Source organism: Trachemys scripta, chromosome 6 (genome assembly GCF_013100865.1).
Source record: "Trachemys scripta elegans isolate TJP31775 chromosome 6, CAS_Tse_1.0, whole genome shotgun sequence".
NCBI lineage: Eukaryota > Metazoa > Chordata > Testudines > Emydidae > Trachemys > Trachemys scripta.
Window position 1 is genome coordinate 102,844,273 of NC_048303.1, and position 21,159 is coordinate 102,865,431.

The 21,159-nt window shown below is 39.5% G+C and overlaps 1 protein-coding gene across 14 annotated transcripts in view; it reads left to right on the plus strand.

Annotated features, from left to right (window-relative positions):
• The window catches only part of NFIB (nuclear factor I B), a 225,275-nt gene that overhangs the window by 80,446 nt on the left and 123,670 nt on the right, over positions 1-21,159 (plus strand). Inside the window, exon 3 of one of the 14 annotated variants that reach the window (XM_034773070.1) lies at positions 11,423-11,542. The exons of the other annotated variants lie outside the window; for them this stretch is intronic. Coding sequence (XP_034628961.1) covers positions 11,423-11,478 — 56 coding nt within the window. The 3' untranslated portion in view covers positions 11,479-11,542. Of the gene's footprint in view, positions 1-11,422; positions 11,543-21,159 lie in introns of those variants that run through there. 14 annotated transcript variants of the gene reach the window in all.

Here is a 21,159-nt window from a genome sequence, read left to right on the forward strand (position 1 = left end):
TTTTTGCTCATATAAAAATGACTGAGCACTTTTGGAATCTTCCTAAATAAAATGCAAGATGGTTTCATTAGCAAAGGCAAGACTTCCAACAACAGATTTTTTTAAAAAATGAATATATTAAACATTTTGGTGTGTGGCTGGTGATGTACCTTACCCGCATGTTATAATAGAGCTCTTGTAACTTGAATTCTATCACTGCTTATTGACATTTATAACAGCATAGTTTTCTGCTCATAACAGCAATATAGAAGGTTTGGAACATGGTTTTAACAGCTCTTCCATTGTTTCTTTATGTTTTATGTTTTGGCATGAAGGTATCTCCTGGACCATTTAAAAAAAAATGTGCTGACAAATAGGTAAAAGTGAAGGTATCTCCTAGACCATTTTTTTTAAATGTGCTGACAAATAGGTAAAAGTATAGTTATCATGGAGCAGCACCCTAGTGAATTATTATTGCATAGAACCTCCTATGGTCTTACTGTATCCAACAAGGTAGTGCAGGATTTTCAACCACAGTAGTGGTTATCGAGTTCTTTATTGGAATGTGTCAAGTTAGATTTCCTTGCAAGAGTAGTTTTCCTTGTAAAAGTAAGGGTCACTGAGTCACCTTGCAAATTTGAACTCCCCTTTCATGGTCTCTTCCCCACAACAACGTCTTTCTAATAACAAAGCTGTGTAATGTAGCATTGCAGTAGTAGGATACTTTGTCACCACAAGTGGATTTCCTGCTGGTGAGTATATGTTATATAGAGCAAGAGTTTGGGAAGTAAAGAGAGACCTTAGGGACCAAGGATCTCTCTTGAGCAAAGCATTTATCTGCACAGTCTGTAGTGTTTATCTACCCTTTTTCTGTTGCAACAGTGAAGAATAGATACCAAGTTCCAAAGTACTGACTCATATGGCTACAATGAAGAACTAGGATACAGCCATTTCCTACCTTTGTTTGGAAATGAACTGACTTGGCCTGGCGGATGCAGGCCCTCAGCTGCCGAGCTTCGTGGAAGGAAATGCTTTTGGTCTTTATTGAGTATTGGATGCTGTTTAGCAGTTGCTTTGTACTTGGCATGTGGCAAGCATTGTGTAAAATGCTTTAGTATAAGTTCATATGCACTATAGCCATCTGAGGCCTTACCGTGATTACATTACACTTCAGGAAAGCTAAATGGTTGTTAGAAAAGTGCAATTAGTTGGGTAATTATAATAGGAACACTATGCACTTACATAATATCTTTCATTTGAGGATCTCAAATATTAAGTAAGCTTCACAATACACCTTTGAGGAAGGGAAATATTGTCATAACCATTTTAAAGACAGATGAAATGAAACACAGACCAACTTAAAAGATTTGCCTAAGGTCACACTGCAGTTCAGTGGCAGAACTAGAAATAGACTCTGAGTGCTGCTCTGACTGCTAAACCACAGCCTACTGTTTGTGTCAAAGATCCCAGAAAAGAGGATACATTTGCATAGAGTGGGAATGAATGTATTTTAAAAAACAAAACAATAACCCCTAGTAAAATAAAGTAATAAAGCGCTAAAAGGAAAAGGTTGTTCTGTATTTATCATTAGTCTTGAAATTCACTGAAATTTGGTCCAGTGTTTATTCTGGTCGCTTTTATGAAAGATTCTTCTAACTTTTTATTTATCAGTACTAGAGACAATTGTGTTAGTTTTTTATGCTGTTTAATCTGTGTAGTTTAGTGGTTTATTGTACAATTCAAAGACAGTCTGTACTAATAAGTGTACCATATGCACTATTCTTTTTCTTAAATAAGCCTTGTTGGCATTTTCAACTAGTGTTAGTGAAGAAAAGAAAAAAGAATATAATCCTGGAAGCCCTCCAGAGAGGGGTTGGGAAACAACCTAGGGACAAATGCTCCTGCTTGGAATATAGTGCCAAATAGTTCTTTTGGGGGTTTTTTTGTTTTGTTTTTTGGCTTTTTAAAAAAAAGTTTTTAAAGCCAAAATTAAACACAGTAGAGTTTACTGTTTGCTAATCACCATGTGTTTACTTCCTCTTCCAAAACTGAAGTTGCCAACCAATACATTTCCTACCCAGTGCTATGAATCTGTCCAAATAAACATGGGATGTAGTAAAACAGTGACACCATATGAAAATACATTCTCATTCATTAAGCAGAGTCCAAAAATTCCTGTGGAATGTAGCAGTAACAGAAAAATGTGTATCCTGTGGCCTATTCAGCATATAAAAACCCATAAAAATATATGTATGTATGTATATATACAGTGAAATGTATGATGCTCTGAACTGAATAATTTAAAAATATAAAAAAACCTGTCCTGTTGATCTGAAGGTATGAACATTGATTAGTTTGTATCCATCTCCATCTATAATCCTAGTAGGCTGATGCATTTTGGGTAATTTGTAGCTTCATGTTAATTAGTAAGGCAAGCAGCTTGTAGAACTCAAATAATCAATTTTAATTGCTATCATTAAAGGTTACCAATATGTTTCTTAAATTGAATTTTAAAAGTGCTTCTTTTGGAGATCACAGAAGCACGCAGAGAAGATAGATGGGAAATACTGAAGTTGCAGTGAACAGTCTTTATCTGCATGATTGGCTAACGTTGGGAGAAACAAACATATTTACACATTTACAATAGAAATATCATATCAAACAGCTGTATATCACCTTTCACCCAGAAGGATCCAAAGCATTTTACAAAATATCCAACCTTGGTCTGTGGTAGAGTTCTCAGTGATGCCAACAGGAGGTGCACATGTGAATCAAGCATAGTATTCAGCCCTTATGATTGATTCACTTCTCTGAAATGGAGCCATCTCTGGGTTGGAATATGGAAGTTGTCCTATACTAGCAATACTGCACAACAATCTTCAGAAGAATCAGCCAATGAAAACTGCAAAGGAGATTTGCAGAATGCATGGAAATTGGCCATGGTTTTTGATATTAACAATCCCTATTATTCAACAACAAATAGTACATGCCTCTGTTTTGGATGTCATTTGAAGGAGGGGAGTTCCAGTAGCTACCTACTGATTCAGATGGAAGAGGGCTTCCCACTAAATCCATCAGTACAACTTCCTGCAGCACTTGGCTTTTCCTTGGAAGTTTCCCTTCCGGGTACAACACTGCTTAATCTGGGAGATATAGGATAAGATTGCAGCACAAAATGAAATTTTGGTTGTAGGCATGTGTTGTGTGTACAGCTGCACAGGGCTTTATGGTTTTGATATTCCAGTTCCTTTAGACTCAGTCCTCAGAGGGCAGGAAGAAGTCCAGACATCCCAAAGGAAGCCCAAAACTCCTTGAATTTCCCTAGCTACCCCTCAGTGGCAAGTGAACCAATTCCCTTTTCCTTTTAGCAGACTTTCTATCTTTTTTCCACATGAATATGTCATGCAAGCATGCCTAGAGCCTGGAACATTTAATATCACTTGGAGGCTTGCAAAACCTAGGGCCAGCCATGCAAAGAGATAGGGCTGGCATTGTCAAATTGTAGGTAGGGTACTTTACAGCACGTATACTATATGAGCTGAGTTCATACTCTTTCTTATAAATTGCACTTTCATGAGAGCTGTAGTTACTTCTTCAAAGAAATGCTTAATGTTCATAACTTTAAATTCTTTATTTACTCACTAATGTTTAAGTTAAAAGAAGTGTTTCTCTCATGGTGGTGAAGATACCCTTCAGAATGTATACTTCTGGACGGTTGTCTTGCTAGATCTTCAGCCATTTAGGTTGAAACAATAGCAACAAGCATTGTGAATGTTCGCCAGTCCTCTTGAGATTTTGAAGCTCAAACTTTGAACCTTACTAATTATCTTTTGGATGCCAAACAGTTAACCATTTCGCTATTAGTCAGACAGCTAACATGCTTGCTCAGTGTAGATCAGTGCATAGTGCTTGTCACACCTGATGTAACCTACATTCCTTTGAATGTGAATTCCATAGGACTAAGGTTTTCAGGTTTTGAATACGTAATGCATAAAATATTCTTTCAGTTGTTTGGATAATTTAAATGTTCCCTGATTTCTAAAGGATAGTAGTTTTAGTTGGAATACTGTTTATCAAAGGTTTTCACAGAAAACTTTTTTCAGCAGAGAACGCTTAAAGCAGTTTAACCCTTAGAACACTGGTGTTTCCAACTCTACCAGCCAAATTAATGCTTAAGAAGGTCTCTGTGTATTTGTATTTGGTGGGGGTTCTCTATTATTTCTCTTCAAAGAGTTAATAAGGTAATAAATATTTTTAAATGGCCATATTTGTTTTTTATGTTAATATCTGGCATTAGTTAAAATAAAATTTGAGGTCAAGCAGAATATGAAGCAAGAAACATCTTGGAAAATAATTTTACAGAAATACCATATTTCCCTCATACCCCTCCTTAGCTGAATTATATTAAGGTCTGGAGGACACAATGAGGATCAGGGCTCCTTTGTGCTAGGCACTGTACAAATGCATAGTGAGGCACAGTTTAATTTAGGACAAGATGCAGTAAGGTGGTGTAGCAAGCAGAGAGAACGAGGACAAAGGTAATAATTCTAGAAGTTTGTGACTCTGAAGTCTGACTATATGCACAGTTTACTGGGCTTAAGTCATTCAAAGATATTAAGAGGTAAATAAAGACAAAATATTGTGTAATCCCTGCTGGTCACTTATCTTGCCACAAACTTGCTGATTTTGGAAGACAAATCCCTACAGTTATTGCCAGAATTCCCTATAGGTTTCCATTATGCCTACTCATGAGTATTAGGATGATGTAGGATGCTAAAGCATTTAACTCTCCCCTATCCCTCCAGCCCTAGTGGACATGCACTCACTTATGGATAAATAATACTCCTTTTATGGATCTTTAGAAAGCATATTTTTAAAAAATAGTCTTATTTTAAAGTTAATAATTCAGTTTCTTTCTCTGTTCCTCCACAGATAGTTTTTGATAAACTAGAATATATTCTACGTGAGAATTTCAATTGCTGGAGAAATATAAATGGTCAACAAGTGGGCATAAAATTTGAGCCGTTGGCAACAGATGAATCAGTTAAGTGGATTAAGGTTATTGTGGAGTGCTGTGGTCCTTTAGCTAATTTCAGAAACACTACTTATTCCTTGACTCAATTTGTCTTGCAAAGGAGTCATTTTTATTGGATAGACTAGGAGCATGTAGGCCCTGATTCAGGAAAGCATTATTCTTGAGGGCACCATTAAGTGTTCAAAATCCATTGAACTCAGGTTAAGCACATGCATAAGTGTTGTCCTGTCTTACCGGGATGAATAGCAGGTGCTTAAGTGATTTCGTAAATGGAGGACGCAGTTATTTGTTGCAGTGAACAAAGAATAGGAGGAGGATGTTCTGTGTCATAAGAATTTTCATACCAGATTGGACCAGTGTTCCATGTGGGCCAGCGTCATGTCTTTGATAGTAACCAATACCATGGAAGGTGCAAAAAAAAAATCCGGAATATATAGAATAACTTGCCCATAGAGGATGTAGCTTCCTAAGATCAGACAATTAGTGGTTTTCTTTTGCTCTTTAGCAGGAGTTTATATACTTTGTCTTAGTGAGAAAGCAGTTTAATTTGCTGAGGAAGAGTTTTCACTTTCCTTCAAGAAATTTTGTAAATGTATTGCATTGCTACTCACAGAGCTTACACTTCCCAATTGGTCTTGCTGCTTATCAGTGCAGCTTAGAAAACTAAGTGAAGAACAACAAATTGTAAAGCTGAAAGCAGAAGAGATGCCTTGTATAATAATATTTTAGTAACTCATAGTAACTACTAGAAATCTTTAAAAATGTTTTTTAGACTTTTAGCCACTACACCAAAAATTGATTATTGTTACTAATCTGGCAACAATCTGCATACATTAGAGTGCTTTATTGATAGCTTTCACACTTTTCATATTATGCAAAAGATCTCGGTGCTTTAATGTAGTGCTGTTTGAAACAGTAATATGTTAAAGCTCACTAGGGAACCTTTAGTGCACACCAGCAGGATCTATGTGTACCAATTCATATGCAACACATTAGTGTTCTCTAGAAATCACATCTCTGTAGAGAGCATTACCCCACCCTGTAGACAAGCCCTCAGTCACATAATTCATTCCCAACAGTACTGTATGTAATAGTAATACATAATAATGCTTATTTCCTTTATATAGCATTTCTCATGCATAGATCTCAAAGCTTTTTATAAAGGTTTCTACTTCTTTAGATGTTGTCTGAAATTTTACTTCCATCCCTTCCTCTGAAAAAAGTTAACACAGTCTTAGGGCTAGTCTACACTACCCGCCCGGATCGACCGGTAGAAATTGATCTCCCGGGGATCGATTTATCGCGTCTCATCTAGACGGATAAATCGATCCCCGAATCGACGTGCATACTCCCACCTCGTCAGGAGGCGTAAGCGCCGTCGACAGGGGATCTGCGGCGGTCGATTTGCCGCCGTCCTCACAGCAGGGTAAGTCGAATAGGATACGTCAAATTCATCTACGCTATTTGCGTAGCTGAATTTGTGTATCTTAAATCGACCCTCCCCCCAGTGTAGACTTAGCCTTAGAGAGCTCACTGTCAGAAAGTCTTTTCTGAAATCTACACTCAAGATTCCTTTTCAAAGTTTCACCCTGTTACTTCAGGTTGCTGTATGTATCATGCTGCACAATTCCTCTTCTGCCTTGTGTTTGTACTTTTCAAATATTTGTGCACAGTTATGAAATCATCACCGTATCTTCCCTTGCAGTACAGTTTGTAGGCTTAAAATTTTCAAATTCTGTTTTATACATAATCTGTAATGTAATTTGTGGTTGTATATATTTCCCTCTTCAAACTTCTATACAGCAAGTGACATTACAAGTTTTGCCTTGAAGTCTAGAAACGTTTTTCAAGAGGAAATGATATTTCTGAATCATAACTGGCATATTTAAAAAGAACTAGGATTGCTGTGTGTAGAGTTTGGTGAGGACCGTGGCAAGCACAGAGTTAAGCAAGTGACCAGTTTCTGCTGAACTGAACATTCAGTGTTGCAGGATCCTTAATCCCTAAACAGATGCTTTACCACAGTCTCATTATAGTTCAGAAGTGGCTCTTGTATGAGAAGATGCAGCCATGCAGAAACAGCACAAACACGATTGACTTTCCTACCACTGCTTGCTACTATTGCTTCAGAATGAATTCTTACTTTAATTTTACACCCATAACCTGTTCATTCTTTATCTAGATTTTCCGTTTTGTTTTTGAATTCATTTAATATAATATGATGTATCTCAAAGGGCTTCATTATGAACTGCTTATGAACTTTCTTTCAAATATGAGTGTTTTGTTATTATTAGAGAAGACTTCTTTTACTTCATGCAGTTTTTCAACCACATCATGGCATTTAAAATTCTTTTAAGTCCTGTAATACTATATTTTGCGAACAAGAGAAGGGGAAAGAGAGATTTTCATTCTTGCTTTTATTAACCCATTCTTGTTTTAGTCAGGAAAAGAAAGGTTTTTTTGTTTCTCAGAATTGAAGATCTGCCAGCTTGTAAAGTATTCCTTTTTCATGTGAGGGAGATTAAGTTGGCATTTTATGCAGTTCTCTTGTATGCACCTTCATGTCTTGTCATAAGGCATATAATTACTGCACTTTACCATCAGCAATCATTCTTAAGTTAAAACCTGTTATAAACCTCTCATTAATAAAAATCCGACAGGGAAGGTAGAAAGTACACCTTCAAAAGAAATCCAATTGTTAAGGGAGTTAATCTTTTCATTGCACAATAGATGAAGAGTAAATAATTTTCACTTAGGGGTTTTCTTTACATACAGTCAAAATAGTTTGTGACAACAGATCTGGTACCAAGGTTGCATAAACACTGTCTTTTATTCAAGTGGGATTGGTCTTCCTGATCTGTGCCAGTTCTCTGTCAGATTCAAACAAGGCACGTCTTTTTTCAATATATAGAGCTAGGTCATGGGTTCCCACTTCATCCTCATCGCATTGCTCCTGTGGTGCAAATAGGTAAGAGCTGTCCTAGTAGGGCAGATGTGGTTGCTTTTTGCATAGTGGATGATGTGAAAGCCATCATATACAGCTCTACTCCATCTGCTTATGGCCCCATTAGGGAAAGGGGAATATCAGGTGCAAGGATTTAGGGAGAGAAAAATGGAACGTGTCCAGACCATTCTATGGCCTACAGAATGACCGTAGAGGGGTCTGTTCCAGCTGGCCCTATCCCTGTGAATTCGATGTGAGGTGTAAGCCGTCTATTACCCCTGCCCCCTTCAGGTGTGCCGCTGAGGATCCAAACTCTTGTTTGAAATACACATTCTTTACAGTCAGTCCCGTCAAACAAGGACCAGCCAAAAAGATGGCAGATAGAGCAAACCAATATCTTTTATTCTGTCTCAAAACCTTTGCAGTGTATTCAAATAGTAATAAAAAGTTCTGATATTGTTCATTAGACTAATTGTCTTTCAGTATGTGTTAAACTTAACTGTAGGTATTTAAAATATTAACTCTGTAGCATTTTTATTTTAAAGTGTAGTCGGCTATGAAAAGTGACTGTAACTTTGTTGTAGTACTGTTGGCATTCGTGTTTGTACCTCAATGACTTGCAGATCAAACTTGCTCAGTTACAGGTGAAAAAAGATTGCCAGTACTGCAATCTGAACTGCCGGTCCTGCAAATTGAATGGGGGATCTGAGAGCTGTGTTATGTTCTTTCTGGGTCATACATCGTTATGGGTAATAAAGATTCTGCAGGCCAGATCCCAACTATGATGATGCAGGTTAGGGCACAATTTTGCCCTGCCGCTGGGATTTAGTTACACACTGTGTTGATGACGTTCAAACCATAAGAGGATCAGCTTAGTCTCCTATAACTGTGTTGGCTCTGCAATGCCAACAGGAGTAAAAAGTACTCAAAACAATCTGGGGTGGAATTTTCAAAAGTGCTCACTGTTGGTCTAACTTAGCTTCTGTTGAATTCAGTGGTAAAACTTTCATTGCCTTTAAGGGGAACACAGTTAGGTCAAACCTGAGTGCTTTTCAAAATCCTGCCCTTGATCACTAAAGTCTGCAGATCTATATGATTCTGAATAGTCAGGGAGTAGATTTGTTGAGTAAGACATTCCCAGTTTTACCCAATTACTTTACAGGGTATAATCACACATTAATGGGATAACATTAGAAGAAAAAATTGTTTTGAATTTTCAGTCAGTTTTTTCAGTAAGTATTTTCTCACTTACAAGAATGACTGCACCATAACTAAAGGTGGGGCAAAAGTTGTCTGGGCTTACCCAAAGAAGGCAGCTCTGCTTTGTGGTTGGTTGTGGGGGAAGGGGGACGGAGGAAGGTCAGATGCTTTGCAGCAGTGACTCCCACCTCCCCCTTTTTCCCCCCAGGGATGTGCATAAAGGTACGAAACCTGGGTGGGGCAAGTCTCTATGTCCAAGCAGCAAAAAAGTGTCCATGTATTCAGGTGAGCAGGCTGTGTGCATTAATGAGGCAGTCAGCTAAGATTTGCAGCAAATGGTCAGTGACGTTTCTGAGGTTTTCTCTACAGCATTACAACGCTTCAGAGGGTACAAGGTCACCTAAAAACAGGATGTTTTCTTCCACCTAACACAAGGGATGGCGGTAATGCTGATCCCGAGGATGAGTGTAATCTAAACCACACAGAGGTTGGGGAAATGGGGGGCAGAGATGGTATCTGGCCTTCCAGCCTGGCAAAGGGTGGCAGTTGCAGGGGCCACAGCCAGGTGCAGGTACCGTGCTCAATCAGTCACTCAGCGAGTTCACCTAAGGGGAACAAGAGTCAGCTGATTGGGGCATTAAATACTCTGGGCTCAGGAGTGGAAGGTCGAGAAACCTGGGCAGATCCACCTAGGGGTGGCACCTTCAGTGGGGATCACTGACAGTATTACACAGCTGCTGCAAGCTAATTTGCATTTACAACAGCAGCTTCAGGCAGCTAGATGTGAGGGGTCTGCACAGGGTGACAGGGTAGGCCCAGCATGGGCTCAGGTTTTAGCAGCTGGACAAGGAAGGGCCACATGGCAACTCATCGGCCATCAGGGCATGTAACCGCAGGGGACAGGGTAGACACTCCCGAGGGGGCCTATGGGGGAACAGGGCTCTGCAGTACGGTTATGCCGGGGTAGCTTACCCAATGAGAGTTCACCTACTTAGGGCAACTAAATATTGAATTCACTCAAAGGCAAATTTGTGCATGTAATATCCATATGGCACGGGAAGGTGTTCACAGACAGTAAACATGGACAAGGCAAGCAAAACAGCGGCCTGCCCAAGAGGCCAATGGTGCCTAGAACATGACAATATTTGGGAGGCTGCCCTCATCATTTAGGTGGGCGTTATGGTACAGGCCTACCCAGACAGCAGCCCAGCCTTTGTTAATTATACGAATATAATTAGGCAGGTACCCAATATGTTTGGGGGCATGTCATAAGCAGTTTACATTAAGGGCAGCAACACAAACTGGAATAAGGTGGCATCACACACTGTGGTTCCAGGGCATAACACCAAGGCCGCCAGGGGTTTGTTCATACTGCAACAAGCTCGAAAGGGGCCTCAGGCCCGTAATAGTATTTGCTGGGCATTTAATAATGGTGGTCGTTTCCGCAACCCCTGTAAATACAGGCATGTTTGCAAGACGCCTGCTGCTGGCAATTTTATTTCCACAAGGGTATGCCCATGGGCTGTTCAGTATCTTGTGCAGCCTTTCAAAAATTCAGTATAATGTTGCACTGGGCAGTGGTGTGGCCAGCGGAACTAAACTAAATAGTGCATTATTTGCATAATTTTGTTCGCAGGGTGAGCTGGGTCAAATGGCTGTTTTCACCTGTTGGGCACATTTCAGGCCCTGGTTAAATAGTTGGGTTAAACAAACAAAAACCCTTACACTACGTTAACCTATCTGGGCTTGGAGCTGAACTTTGCTTGCAGGGTTTTTGCCCCGGGGCGGGCGTTTTTGTGCCTGGCTTGGAGCGGCAATAGCGGGCATAGCCAGACCACACAATTACGTATGAGTCACTACACGGATGTAGTGAGACTTGTGGGTGTGGAAAAGTTTTCTAACTTAATTTAATGGGGTATCATTGTGCAAGTACAAATGGTTATTAATTTGGGGCCAATATAAGAGTGTGCCTCTGGTGCAATAACATGGCAGTGGTACAGGTTATCAATTGCCAAACTTCCAAATCGCACAGGATTCGAAAGTTGGTAAAGGCATTTGTTCTCCAATGCTTAACCTTCAACATCTGTTTTTTCTTGCAAGCACATGCCGGGCATGGACAATGGCATAGCAGAAGCCTTGTCTCATTTACAGTTTGCCAGATTACGTAAGCCGCGGGCTCTCTGGAACCTTGGAATGTCATGTGGTCGGCAGAATGCGCATTATTGGCTCCAGCTTACAAGTTGTTTATTTTGTTTTGTTTAAAGGAGTCCTGTCAATTCAAGGATCCAGAAAATGGGTCGCCTATGCAGCCCTCCGTTAAGGGCAGTTGCTGCAGTACCAGATCAAGAAGAATGGAGCTGCTGGTGCCCCTTGACAATCACACATGGGACAAGTATCAGGGGGTAGCCGTGTTAGTCTGTATCTACAAAAACAACAAGGAGTCTGGTGGCACCTTAAAGACTAACAGATTTATTTGGGCATAAGCTTTCGTGAGTAAAAACCTCACTTCTTCGGATGCATAGACTTTCACTCTATGCATCCGAAGAAGTGAGGTTTTTACTCACGAAAGCTTATGCCCAAATACACATGGGACAGTGGGTTCTTTCTCCCCAGTAGGGCTGCTTAGCCTGGGAACCCCACAGGGTTGCAGGGGAGGCAGCCAAGCAAATGGCTGGCGCCTCCTTGTGGCGGTTCAGTGCAGGTACTCCATAGGGAGGGCAGCCAGTGACCAGATAAATGGCCTGGTAAAGGACTTAAAAGGAGGTCCTGAATAAAGGAACAGAACAGAACGAGGGAGGGGGTTTGGGGACTCCTATGACTGGCACGGCAGGGAGTCAACCCCCTCCGTTCTCATAGCCCTTCGAAACCCTCTCACGAGGCTGGTGCATGGTAAGGTCCAAGCCATGGGTCGGCTGGGGGACCTGGATGGAAACAAAGGGGGGGCTGGTGGAAGCCCTGGAGAATTGATTTGAATAAGCATGGGATTAAACAATGGGGGACTGTTGAAAGCCCCAGATAATTGATTTAAATAAGCATGTACTGTACACTTTATCTGCCGGGTAGTCCCAGACATCTATATAATAAAGTTGCGGCCTGATTAAAACCCATAACAAGTCTCCTGTCCTTCTTGTGGTATAGCCAGACAACTTCTCTAGAGCTGTGGTAACAGCGTGTACAGGTGTAGTTTAAAGGTACCTCATTTTAGGAACATGCCTACTAGAAGATATCCATTCTGTACTTCCTCAAAAATGATTAGTTTTTTAAAACTACTTTTTCACAGAAGCTAGATTCTAAATAGGGCTGAATTGGGCTAAAACTCATTTCTCTGAGGTTTACAATATAATCATGATGCAAGATTCTAAATAAATGAGTGCTTCCAGAAGCCCTTAGTAAGAGCCAAACCACAAGCATTCCCCTCTCCCTTTTTTAAGGCCTCCTTCAGAAGATATAGATGTCATCTGGAATGTTGCCCAAAACAAGGATGCACTTCAAAAAAAAAAAAAAAAAAAGTACAGTAATTTTCAACTCACATAAAGGTAACTAATGTTAACTAAAATAATTAGAATAGAAAGTTACATTGTAACTTTCACTTTTCTCATATTAAAATCTGTGGAGGGGTGTGTTGGTTACAATCCCAACTTGGCAAGAATTTAGGTGTGGGAGACACTTAGCATTATAGGAGTAATTTGGGGTTGCAGGATTGTACCATGGGCACTCAATGCTGATCTGAAGTTTGCCCAGTTTTATCTCCCTAAACAGCATAGTATTCTGTGCCATCAAGGATTGATAGTGAGGTGAAGAATGCTAACAGAATTAGGACAATATGTTCCCTAGGATTTGTGTGGTACATATCTTCGGATCATGAAACAACTTACAGCTAAATAAATAAATAAAAACGGCACCACTAGCTCTTCTGCAGGCTCTTGCACTCTAATTGGTAGGCTGCCGTATCATGTACCAAAATGTAGTTGTCACTCCTACGTAATATCCACCTTTGTACTTAGAAACACTTGAGGATACAGCTTGTTTGCAGTTTATCAGCTAAGTGGCTTGCCACCTATCTCCATCGTCCACAGCAACTATTGTGCATAGTGGCATTTACTAGCAGTAAGTGGGTGCTTGCACTTGTGAATCATACAAAATCTGGGGGACAGTTATTTCCTACAATATCTTTATGAATATAGACAAGCCTCTGACAGCTGGCTGTGTATGTAAGAGGTATGGTTAATGTAAGAACAGTTTATGTGTGCATTCTATGTTGTGGCAGTTTGGGATGTGTGGGAGGACTGGATAACTTTCCAGTGACTGCCAAATGACCTACAGTTCTGGTAGGAGAAGTTACTGCAAACTTTGCAGCCTCAGCTGCTGTGGCAATTATAAGGGATATCAACCCTCATGGTTCTAAAGACTAAAGCCAATTGCTAATTGACTGGGCATACTATTGTACAGTTATATGTCATAAGAGTTTCACATCTTCCTCTGAAACATTTGGTTCTGACTACTATTGGAGATAGGGTATCAGGTTACATGGGTCACTACAGTGATCAAGTATGTTAGCTTCTTTTCTTCATGTATCCTTCATGCTCTGCTCATTTGCAGTGCATTCTGAAGGATTCCCAGCTGGCGTGTCTTCTTTATGGGTTAATTTACTTTGTTTTTTAAACCATGGTAAAGATGGAAAAAGAGAGTCTAAGGCAATAGGATTTTGAAGGGAAGAATGGGGTAAGGGTTTGGGAAAGAATGGAAAAAAGGGGGAATGGGAAGATTGTAGGGAAAGAAGACAGAGAAAAATGTGGATGAAGACAGAGAAGGAAGAGAAGAATTGATAACAAAACAGGAAAGTTAGACATGTGACAAAAGAGAGACCAAATTTATCGCACTGGAGACGTTACTTTTTGCCTGGCCCAGATGAGAACTGCACTCCGAACAGTGAATTCATGAATCATGAAATGGATGAGGAATAGGGGGAAAACTCAATCACCAGTCCTAAGATTACCAACATTTTACTTTGGATTCTTCAACTAGATCTACATCTCCGTCTATTTGATATCATTGGTGGTACACTCTGCCGCTATACTACATGTCTGAAATGAACTCTGGAATTATAATGGAGTTAGCCCTCCATTTTGCATAGGAACAACTCATTTCCTGGAAAAACATTTTTTTTTTAGTTTTTCATTTTGTAAGCAACAATGAAAAATCTTGTCATGTTTATAATAAAACAAATTATATTTCTAAATCCATAGCCATTAAACCACAAATACCCCAGTGCAGTCAGTCATTTCTGCATGCCCTCCCAACCTCTGTTCAATGGTTACTTTCAAAATCTTATTTTAGATGTCTCGTTTTTGGATAAAAGTGTTAAATAGTGGATACAGTTCTTGCTAATCACTGGCTTCTTTAATAAGTCGTCCATCTCTCCTTTTTAACCAATTTCTGTGTGAATCTAAATACTGTATTGATTTTTATGAACCAAGATATGTTAACAAGGCTGGTTTAGTGACACATAAATAAATGTTATTGAAATAATGCCATTGATCTGACAAACCCACAAGATCAAGTTAAAACTGAAAATGTTGGCTGACATGGCTTCCTCAACTTGCTCCACTGTGCCTAGATATTACAGGGACGGAAAATCTGCATGTGATGTTATTTACCATATTGTTGGACCTGCGTACTCTGAAATAATATTGGGAAGGTTGTGAGTCTCATGATACAACTAGACAAACCTTGAGTCAATAAGCAAATTTGAAGCATGGTGAAATGGCAGAAATAATGGGTACGGTAATATCTGAGCATAAACTACAAAGGAGGACAATTTAGAGTGTCATGTTGGGGGGAGTAGTATTATACCTAAGAGATACCATATCATCTAATGAGATAATATTTCAGAATGGAGAGGCCCATACAGCAGAATTAGTACAAATATATATCCCAAGTCATAAGAAATCAAATATACTAGTAGGAGGCTATCAAGAAAAGGATGTCGGACACACAATATTAACAGAGACCAAAGAGGCAGCTAGGTCTAAAATGATCATACTTGTTGGCTTCAACTGGTCACAAATGAACTGGTTAAATGTCACAATGGAACAAGATTTAGAGAAGTAATTATTCAGCACCTTAAATGTTCGTTTAGGAACCGCTAATTTTAGAGAACAAAAGAGAAGAGGCTATTCTGAACGTAGTCCTAAGTAGCATTTATGAAGTGAGTATAGCTGAATCTACCACCAACTAGCATTTTCTTGTCTTACCAGTAGCAATGCATTAACAGTTGCAGAAATAGCTATTTGGCTATTCAGGGTATGCCATGTTCTAGCAGTTGAGATGGGCAGAAAGATGGAAGAAAAGACCTTTTGTATAAATCCCACAATAGTATTTTACAGATGACACTTGTAATCTTTGTGTGCTTCCTTTCAGTAGGAGAGTTTAAATCCTAAACTCTGTCATCATCACAAACTTATGGACCATGTATAACAGAATGTGCCTTGTGGCACTTTTTCCATAGAGGTTCTCATTAGAGCTCAGAAAGTGTTTTATTCAGTGACTGGGTCGGAGTTGAAAGTAAGCAATGTTTGATGAAGGGGAGATCTCAGCTTTCTTGGCTGTAGAAATGTCACCTTGTTCCCGAAGTCAGTCCCTACAACCCCTTATTCATTTTTGTGATTATTTGTGAACACCTCCCTTTTTGCTGACAGCTTTCAGGGTCCTTGAGAGATCATCAGTTTTTAGTGTGGAGAGTTGTTTTGCCTCCTGCTAAAAGTTTATCTATCACTGGACCTTAAGTAGGGGAGGAGGTGATTCTGTCACTGACTGCTATAGATAGAAGGATGAGAATTCCTTCTGTGCCAGCTGCCTTCTGCTTTGCTTCTTTGCTGCTCCATGGTGGGCTTCCCATTCAGACCTGCTTAACCTCTCAGGCTTTTCATCAGAAGCTTCAGCTTTGTGGTCTTTTCTCCTGCTGAGACGCCAGCTTCCTTAGCAGGCTTCTAGGATGGGTGGGGCTGGTGAGGTTTTTCCCTCTTTCCCTTGCTGGCCAGCAAGAATCCTCCATGCCTGTAGATCCTCCTCCTCCAGTGAGGATGCTCTGAACTTCCAGTGGGGGAGGAGGAAGGTGGAGGGAGAAGCAGCCACCAGCCCCACACCTGCAGCATGAACAACTGCAGCTGATGAGCAGTTGCTGAGCTTGTGTTGAAAAATTCAGAGGAGGGACTCATCTGGGGAAGTAGGAGAACAGAAGGGGAGAGGGAGTGGGAGGACTGGGGTAGAGCTGAGGGGTTGTCAGTTCAGTTGATTGGAAAACCGTGGGATTGCATAACTGTTGCTGAATGCATAATTTGGCCTGTACATTCTTTTGTTACTGGTGATGATGCATGAGAGAGAAAAGAACCCAGTTTCCCTATCAAAGCCCAGGTTGAATTTGTAGAGTTGTCAGTTTGAAAAACAAACCAACAAACAACAAAAGAAAAATGTTACATTTTGGTTTGTAAACGGAGTGATATTAGCTATGGAAGTCTGAGGGACAATAGAGATGGATCCCATGTTGAGAGATATTTTCATGGCAGAAGCATGCATTAGGAGTAAATCAGGCCAGGCGCTGTTTGAAGATACTGGGCCACATTCTTAGCTGCGGTAAATTGTTATAGCTCCACTGAAGTCTATGGAGTTAAGCTAATTTACACCGACTGAGGCTCTGGTCCCTTGTATTGCTTTACATACTTGATGGTGTGTGTGTGTGTGAGTGTGAGGGGGGAATGATAAAGTAGATTGAATTAAAAAAATCATTGATTGTGAGATATGTTCCATCGACACCTCATCAAATCCTATGTTTAAAATAAACTATTTTGAACCAGTGCAGAGTGTTCTCAAGTCACGGCCTAAACGAATTTGTCATCATGGCCCTAATCCTTGAAAGCAGTAAAACAAGAATCTGAGTCATCTGTTTATACACAGTGAAGCATTAAACCAAACTGAAGTGGGATTTTCTTTTATAGGAAAAAAAAAGTCTATACTATTTTAATATAAGGCCATTTCCTACCATTATTTTGACTGGCTGGTCATTGTTAACCATGATAAGACAAGAGCACTTGACCCACTAATCCCTCTCTTCTGGGACTACTTCTAGCATTCCAAAACTCAGAGTAGCTTTAAAGAGGCACCATTTTTTTAAAAGAAAAAGACCCATAGAAAAAACCTTCTGGAGAAATGTTTCCTTCTTTACTTTCACTGTATATGGGATTCCTTGGCTGTCCCTCCCAACACCAAAAAACAGAGCCAAAAATAGTGTCTCAAGGACCAGATGTCAGTATTCAGCTCTGCATTAGTGACAGGTTGAAGCTCTGATACGTTGTGACACAGAATGTGCCCATTAGACCAGCTTTTCATAGGGATATACAACACTTGCATCTCATCCTAGAATGTCAAATTGCCACGCTGTGAAGTTTAGAAAAGCTATTTCAGATAATTTTTAGAGGTTTCTATAATTGTATTTGTTATAGTGTTTTCTCTCCTTCAGAGGTCTGTGCTGTGGGATTGCTGCATTAAGGAGGAAGGCATTATGGGAAGCGGGAGAAAAAAGTTGCTCTAACAGTTTTAAAAAATGCTAACCAGGATGGGTGGGATTTTCAAAAGCACTCAGTGTAGGCGTAACACTGTTCCCATTGAACTCAGTCGGAGTTTTACCATTAACTTCAATAGGAATACAGTTAAGCCAATGCTGAGCACTTTTGAAAACCCTACCTTTACATGTTTGATTTTGTGTAGACTATGTGGCAAGTACATGGTGGTGTAGTATAATTTGAAGGTTTTACTGGCATTTGTTTGGGATGACTTGGATGACTACCTCATGACTTTATGCTGATAAAGTCCTAATAAGAATTTAGGAATTTCTGAACTGGATCACACAAGGTCCAGTTAGTCCAGTACCCTGACTCAGACAGCAACCACAACCAGATGTTTCAGAATGAGGTATAAGTAATCCCATAGTGGACAATAATGGAATGACCTGCTCACAGCAGAGACTTGCTTCTAATTCTCATTAGTTATTGTTGGTTCAAGCCTTGAAGCATGGGAGCATATATACTTAATTTTAACAAATCTTATCTAATGTAACGGTAGGGGTTCTCGATATCCAAATAAATGTCTAGTCCTCTTGTGCATCCCACTAATATCTTTGACACATTATATCATACTGCTGTGTCACATAGTCTCTCTTTCTTCTCAGGCCTGAATATAGCCCTGCAGAATTTCAGTGCCTTTTTGTGTTTTGGGAGTAAATGTTTAAACATTAAAAAAATGCTTCTGCATAAAAAATACCCAAACCTCTTCAGAATGTGGTCAGTAGACATCGAAGGCAAGTACTGATGAAGCCCTGTCCTCATTAGGACATGAGTGCACCTTCTCCCTGTCTCTCTGTTCATCATGAACAGAGGTCTAGGCAGGGAAAGGAGTATCAAAGGAGTATCAGGCTGCTTGCTAGGAGGAAGACTGTGTCTTTCAAAAACACACAGTAGAAACCTATTCCTTCTGCAAACCCATCCCATCCCACCTCACCCCAAAGAATTAAAAAAAACCCTAGAAAAAAATTAAAAACCTCAGTCTTAATATCAGGGACAGGAGAAAATAGCTGGTACAAATAAAATTGCATATCCTGCTTTGTTTTGGTCTACAAATTCCAAACTTTAAATCATAATGAAGAGTCTATCTTTTTCTGTTATAAAGGCATAGCTCTTACATCATACAAAGATTTGAGGTTGCTCTGTCAAAGGTGAACTGTAAAGCAAAATTTTAAAAAATTGATTTTGTCTTCAGTGCCTTCACAAATGCCCTCTATCCCTCTACCCACTTTCTGATTGTTTTGAATGTCAAAATATCAGGGTCTCACTTCTCTCTCCTTGCTAGAGGATCTTGTCATCTGTGGAAGACATGAAATAGCAATGTCACGCAGAGTTGTAACTTGAACTGTGTGGCTTTCCTCGTTTCCAACTGAAACATTCTTATTGTCTGAGTAAGTTCAGTACTGAGTGGTGGGAAGGGAGGCCGTGGTTGGAGAGTTATGAGATATAAAACAGTGGTCTTACTGCTGTGGTTACTAATGGTCTTTTTACACCTTTCTGGAGAGCCAGATGTTTTGGAATATTGTATTTGAGATAAATGCATTCTGTGCAATCCATTGTTTGGATCTGTGAACCTTGCTTCTCAAAAAAAGGGAATTTTTAGGTAAGCCCATGTGAAATCTTATTTTCTGCTCCGTAGCCCTGGATAACCAATTGGCTTGAATGGGATTACTTTCAATAGTAAGCTCTGTACTTGACAGTATTGATTTGTAGGATCAGTCTTATCAACTGTGGGCTGTTAAACAGTTACCTTGTATCTCAAAGGTGGCTGCTTTTCAGCAGTGGGTGAAACAGATTCTTTGGGGCAAATTTTGTCCTTGGTTAAATCTTTGTAAATCTGGAGTAACACTAATGCAGTCAATGGAATTACTTTGAATGTACAGTGATGTAAATGAGAGCAGACTGTAACACGTTTGTATACATTTAAGTTCACATTTAACATAAATATTATGGTCGCGAGGACTGGTGGTAGTTAAAACATCATTTTGAAACTAACTATGATTGTGCTTATCTCCTTTGCCATCTTAAGCCAGAGTGAAAACATTTAGATAGCCCCATTGTTTGCTTTTATTTTGACTCTAACATAAGGTGTGATTGTGTGTTTGTATATCACATAATATACATGACTTTGTGTAAGTTTGTGTGCACATAGTGATGCTTTGTGACAACTTTTTAAAGACTGAAATCTATTGGCAATTTGAAAGTGTTAGCCAGCCTTTGCTGTGAAAATAGGACAGCACCATTTAAAGATAAATGACTTACTACACAATGGCAATCAGATCTATAAGAATTTGGCATAGGAGTGTCATATATTTTATAATCTTCCTTATGTAGCTAGTGCTATTGCTGTTTGCCCCAGGCCTCAGCACCCCATCTGTTTCACTGCTTGGCCTCCTCTAAAGAGGCTGCTAATTTAAACACATTTTGTGGTTTTGTGTTGTGGCAAATTCCCACTAGGTGCAAGACAAACAGCTTTTACATTTGTGATTTAAGCCACACTTGAACTTGGGCTGTCAGAGGTAAAAGATTGATACATCATTCCCGCTGATTAGTTGCTTGCCCCTCCAAACCCTGCCAAACTGTTTGTACATTAACATTTTATATAACTTTTTACTTTTGAATTCATGAAATTTATTGTTACTGTGTCAATGACCAGATTGTGCAATTTTAATATTCTGCTAAGAAGTAAAGAGAATTTTGTTATACAAGTTGTTTTTCATTTAATTTTTTTCCAGAAACACACTTAAAATATTCTTGTTTTAAAACTTGTTTTTAATCTTCAAGTGCATTTCAATGCTTAACAATATAGCAACAGGAAGGCTGGCCCACACCTTGAGAAAAGTGTTTTAATCCTATAGCCCATTCACTGTTCTGCTTGCAGAGTCCTGGATGCATCTCCACGCATTCGGCACCATTCAAGTTTGCCTTTTTCTCTAAAGGATGAAAAATACCAAATCCATTCTCCAAAGGGAAATGTTTGTAATGTCATGAAAAGGGAGAACAGATGGTACTATAAAGCTTAAGGGGAAAGTATAGCACTTTAATTCAAATTGTTAGACAAAGTTAAAGACAGCCACTTAGTTACCAGTTGTTGAAGTTATTTATGGCCCTTCATGTAAGAGAACAAAACAAAAAAAGGGAGATTTTCTTTTTTTATGTTTTTAAAAAGGGGGAAAAAAGAAGTTAAAGCAAAAACAATATTTGATTTGCCCATATCGATACTTGAGTACAAGGATCCGGAATGGGTTTGGTTTATTAAGCAGCCTTAGCAAAGCAGTTATCATCGCTGAAAATGTATTGTATCATTTTTGGTTTCGCAATGGGCAAGTTTATTCAGATGAAGTGTGACAGCCTAGTAGCAAAATAAACAGATCTTCATTACTTGG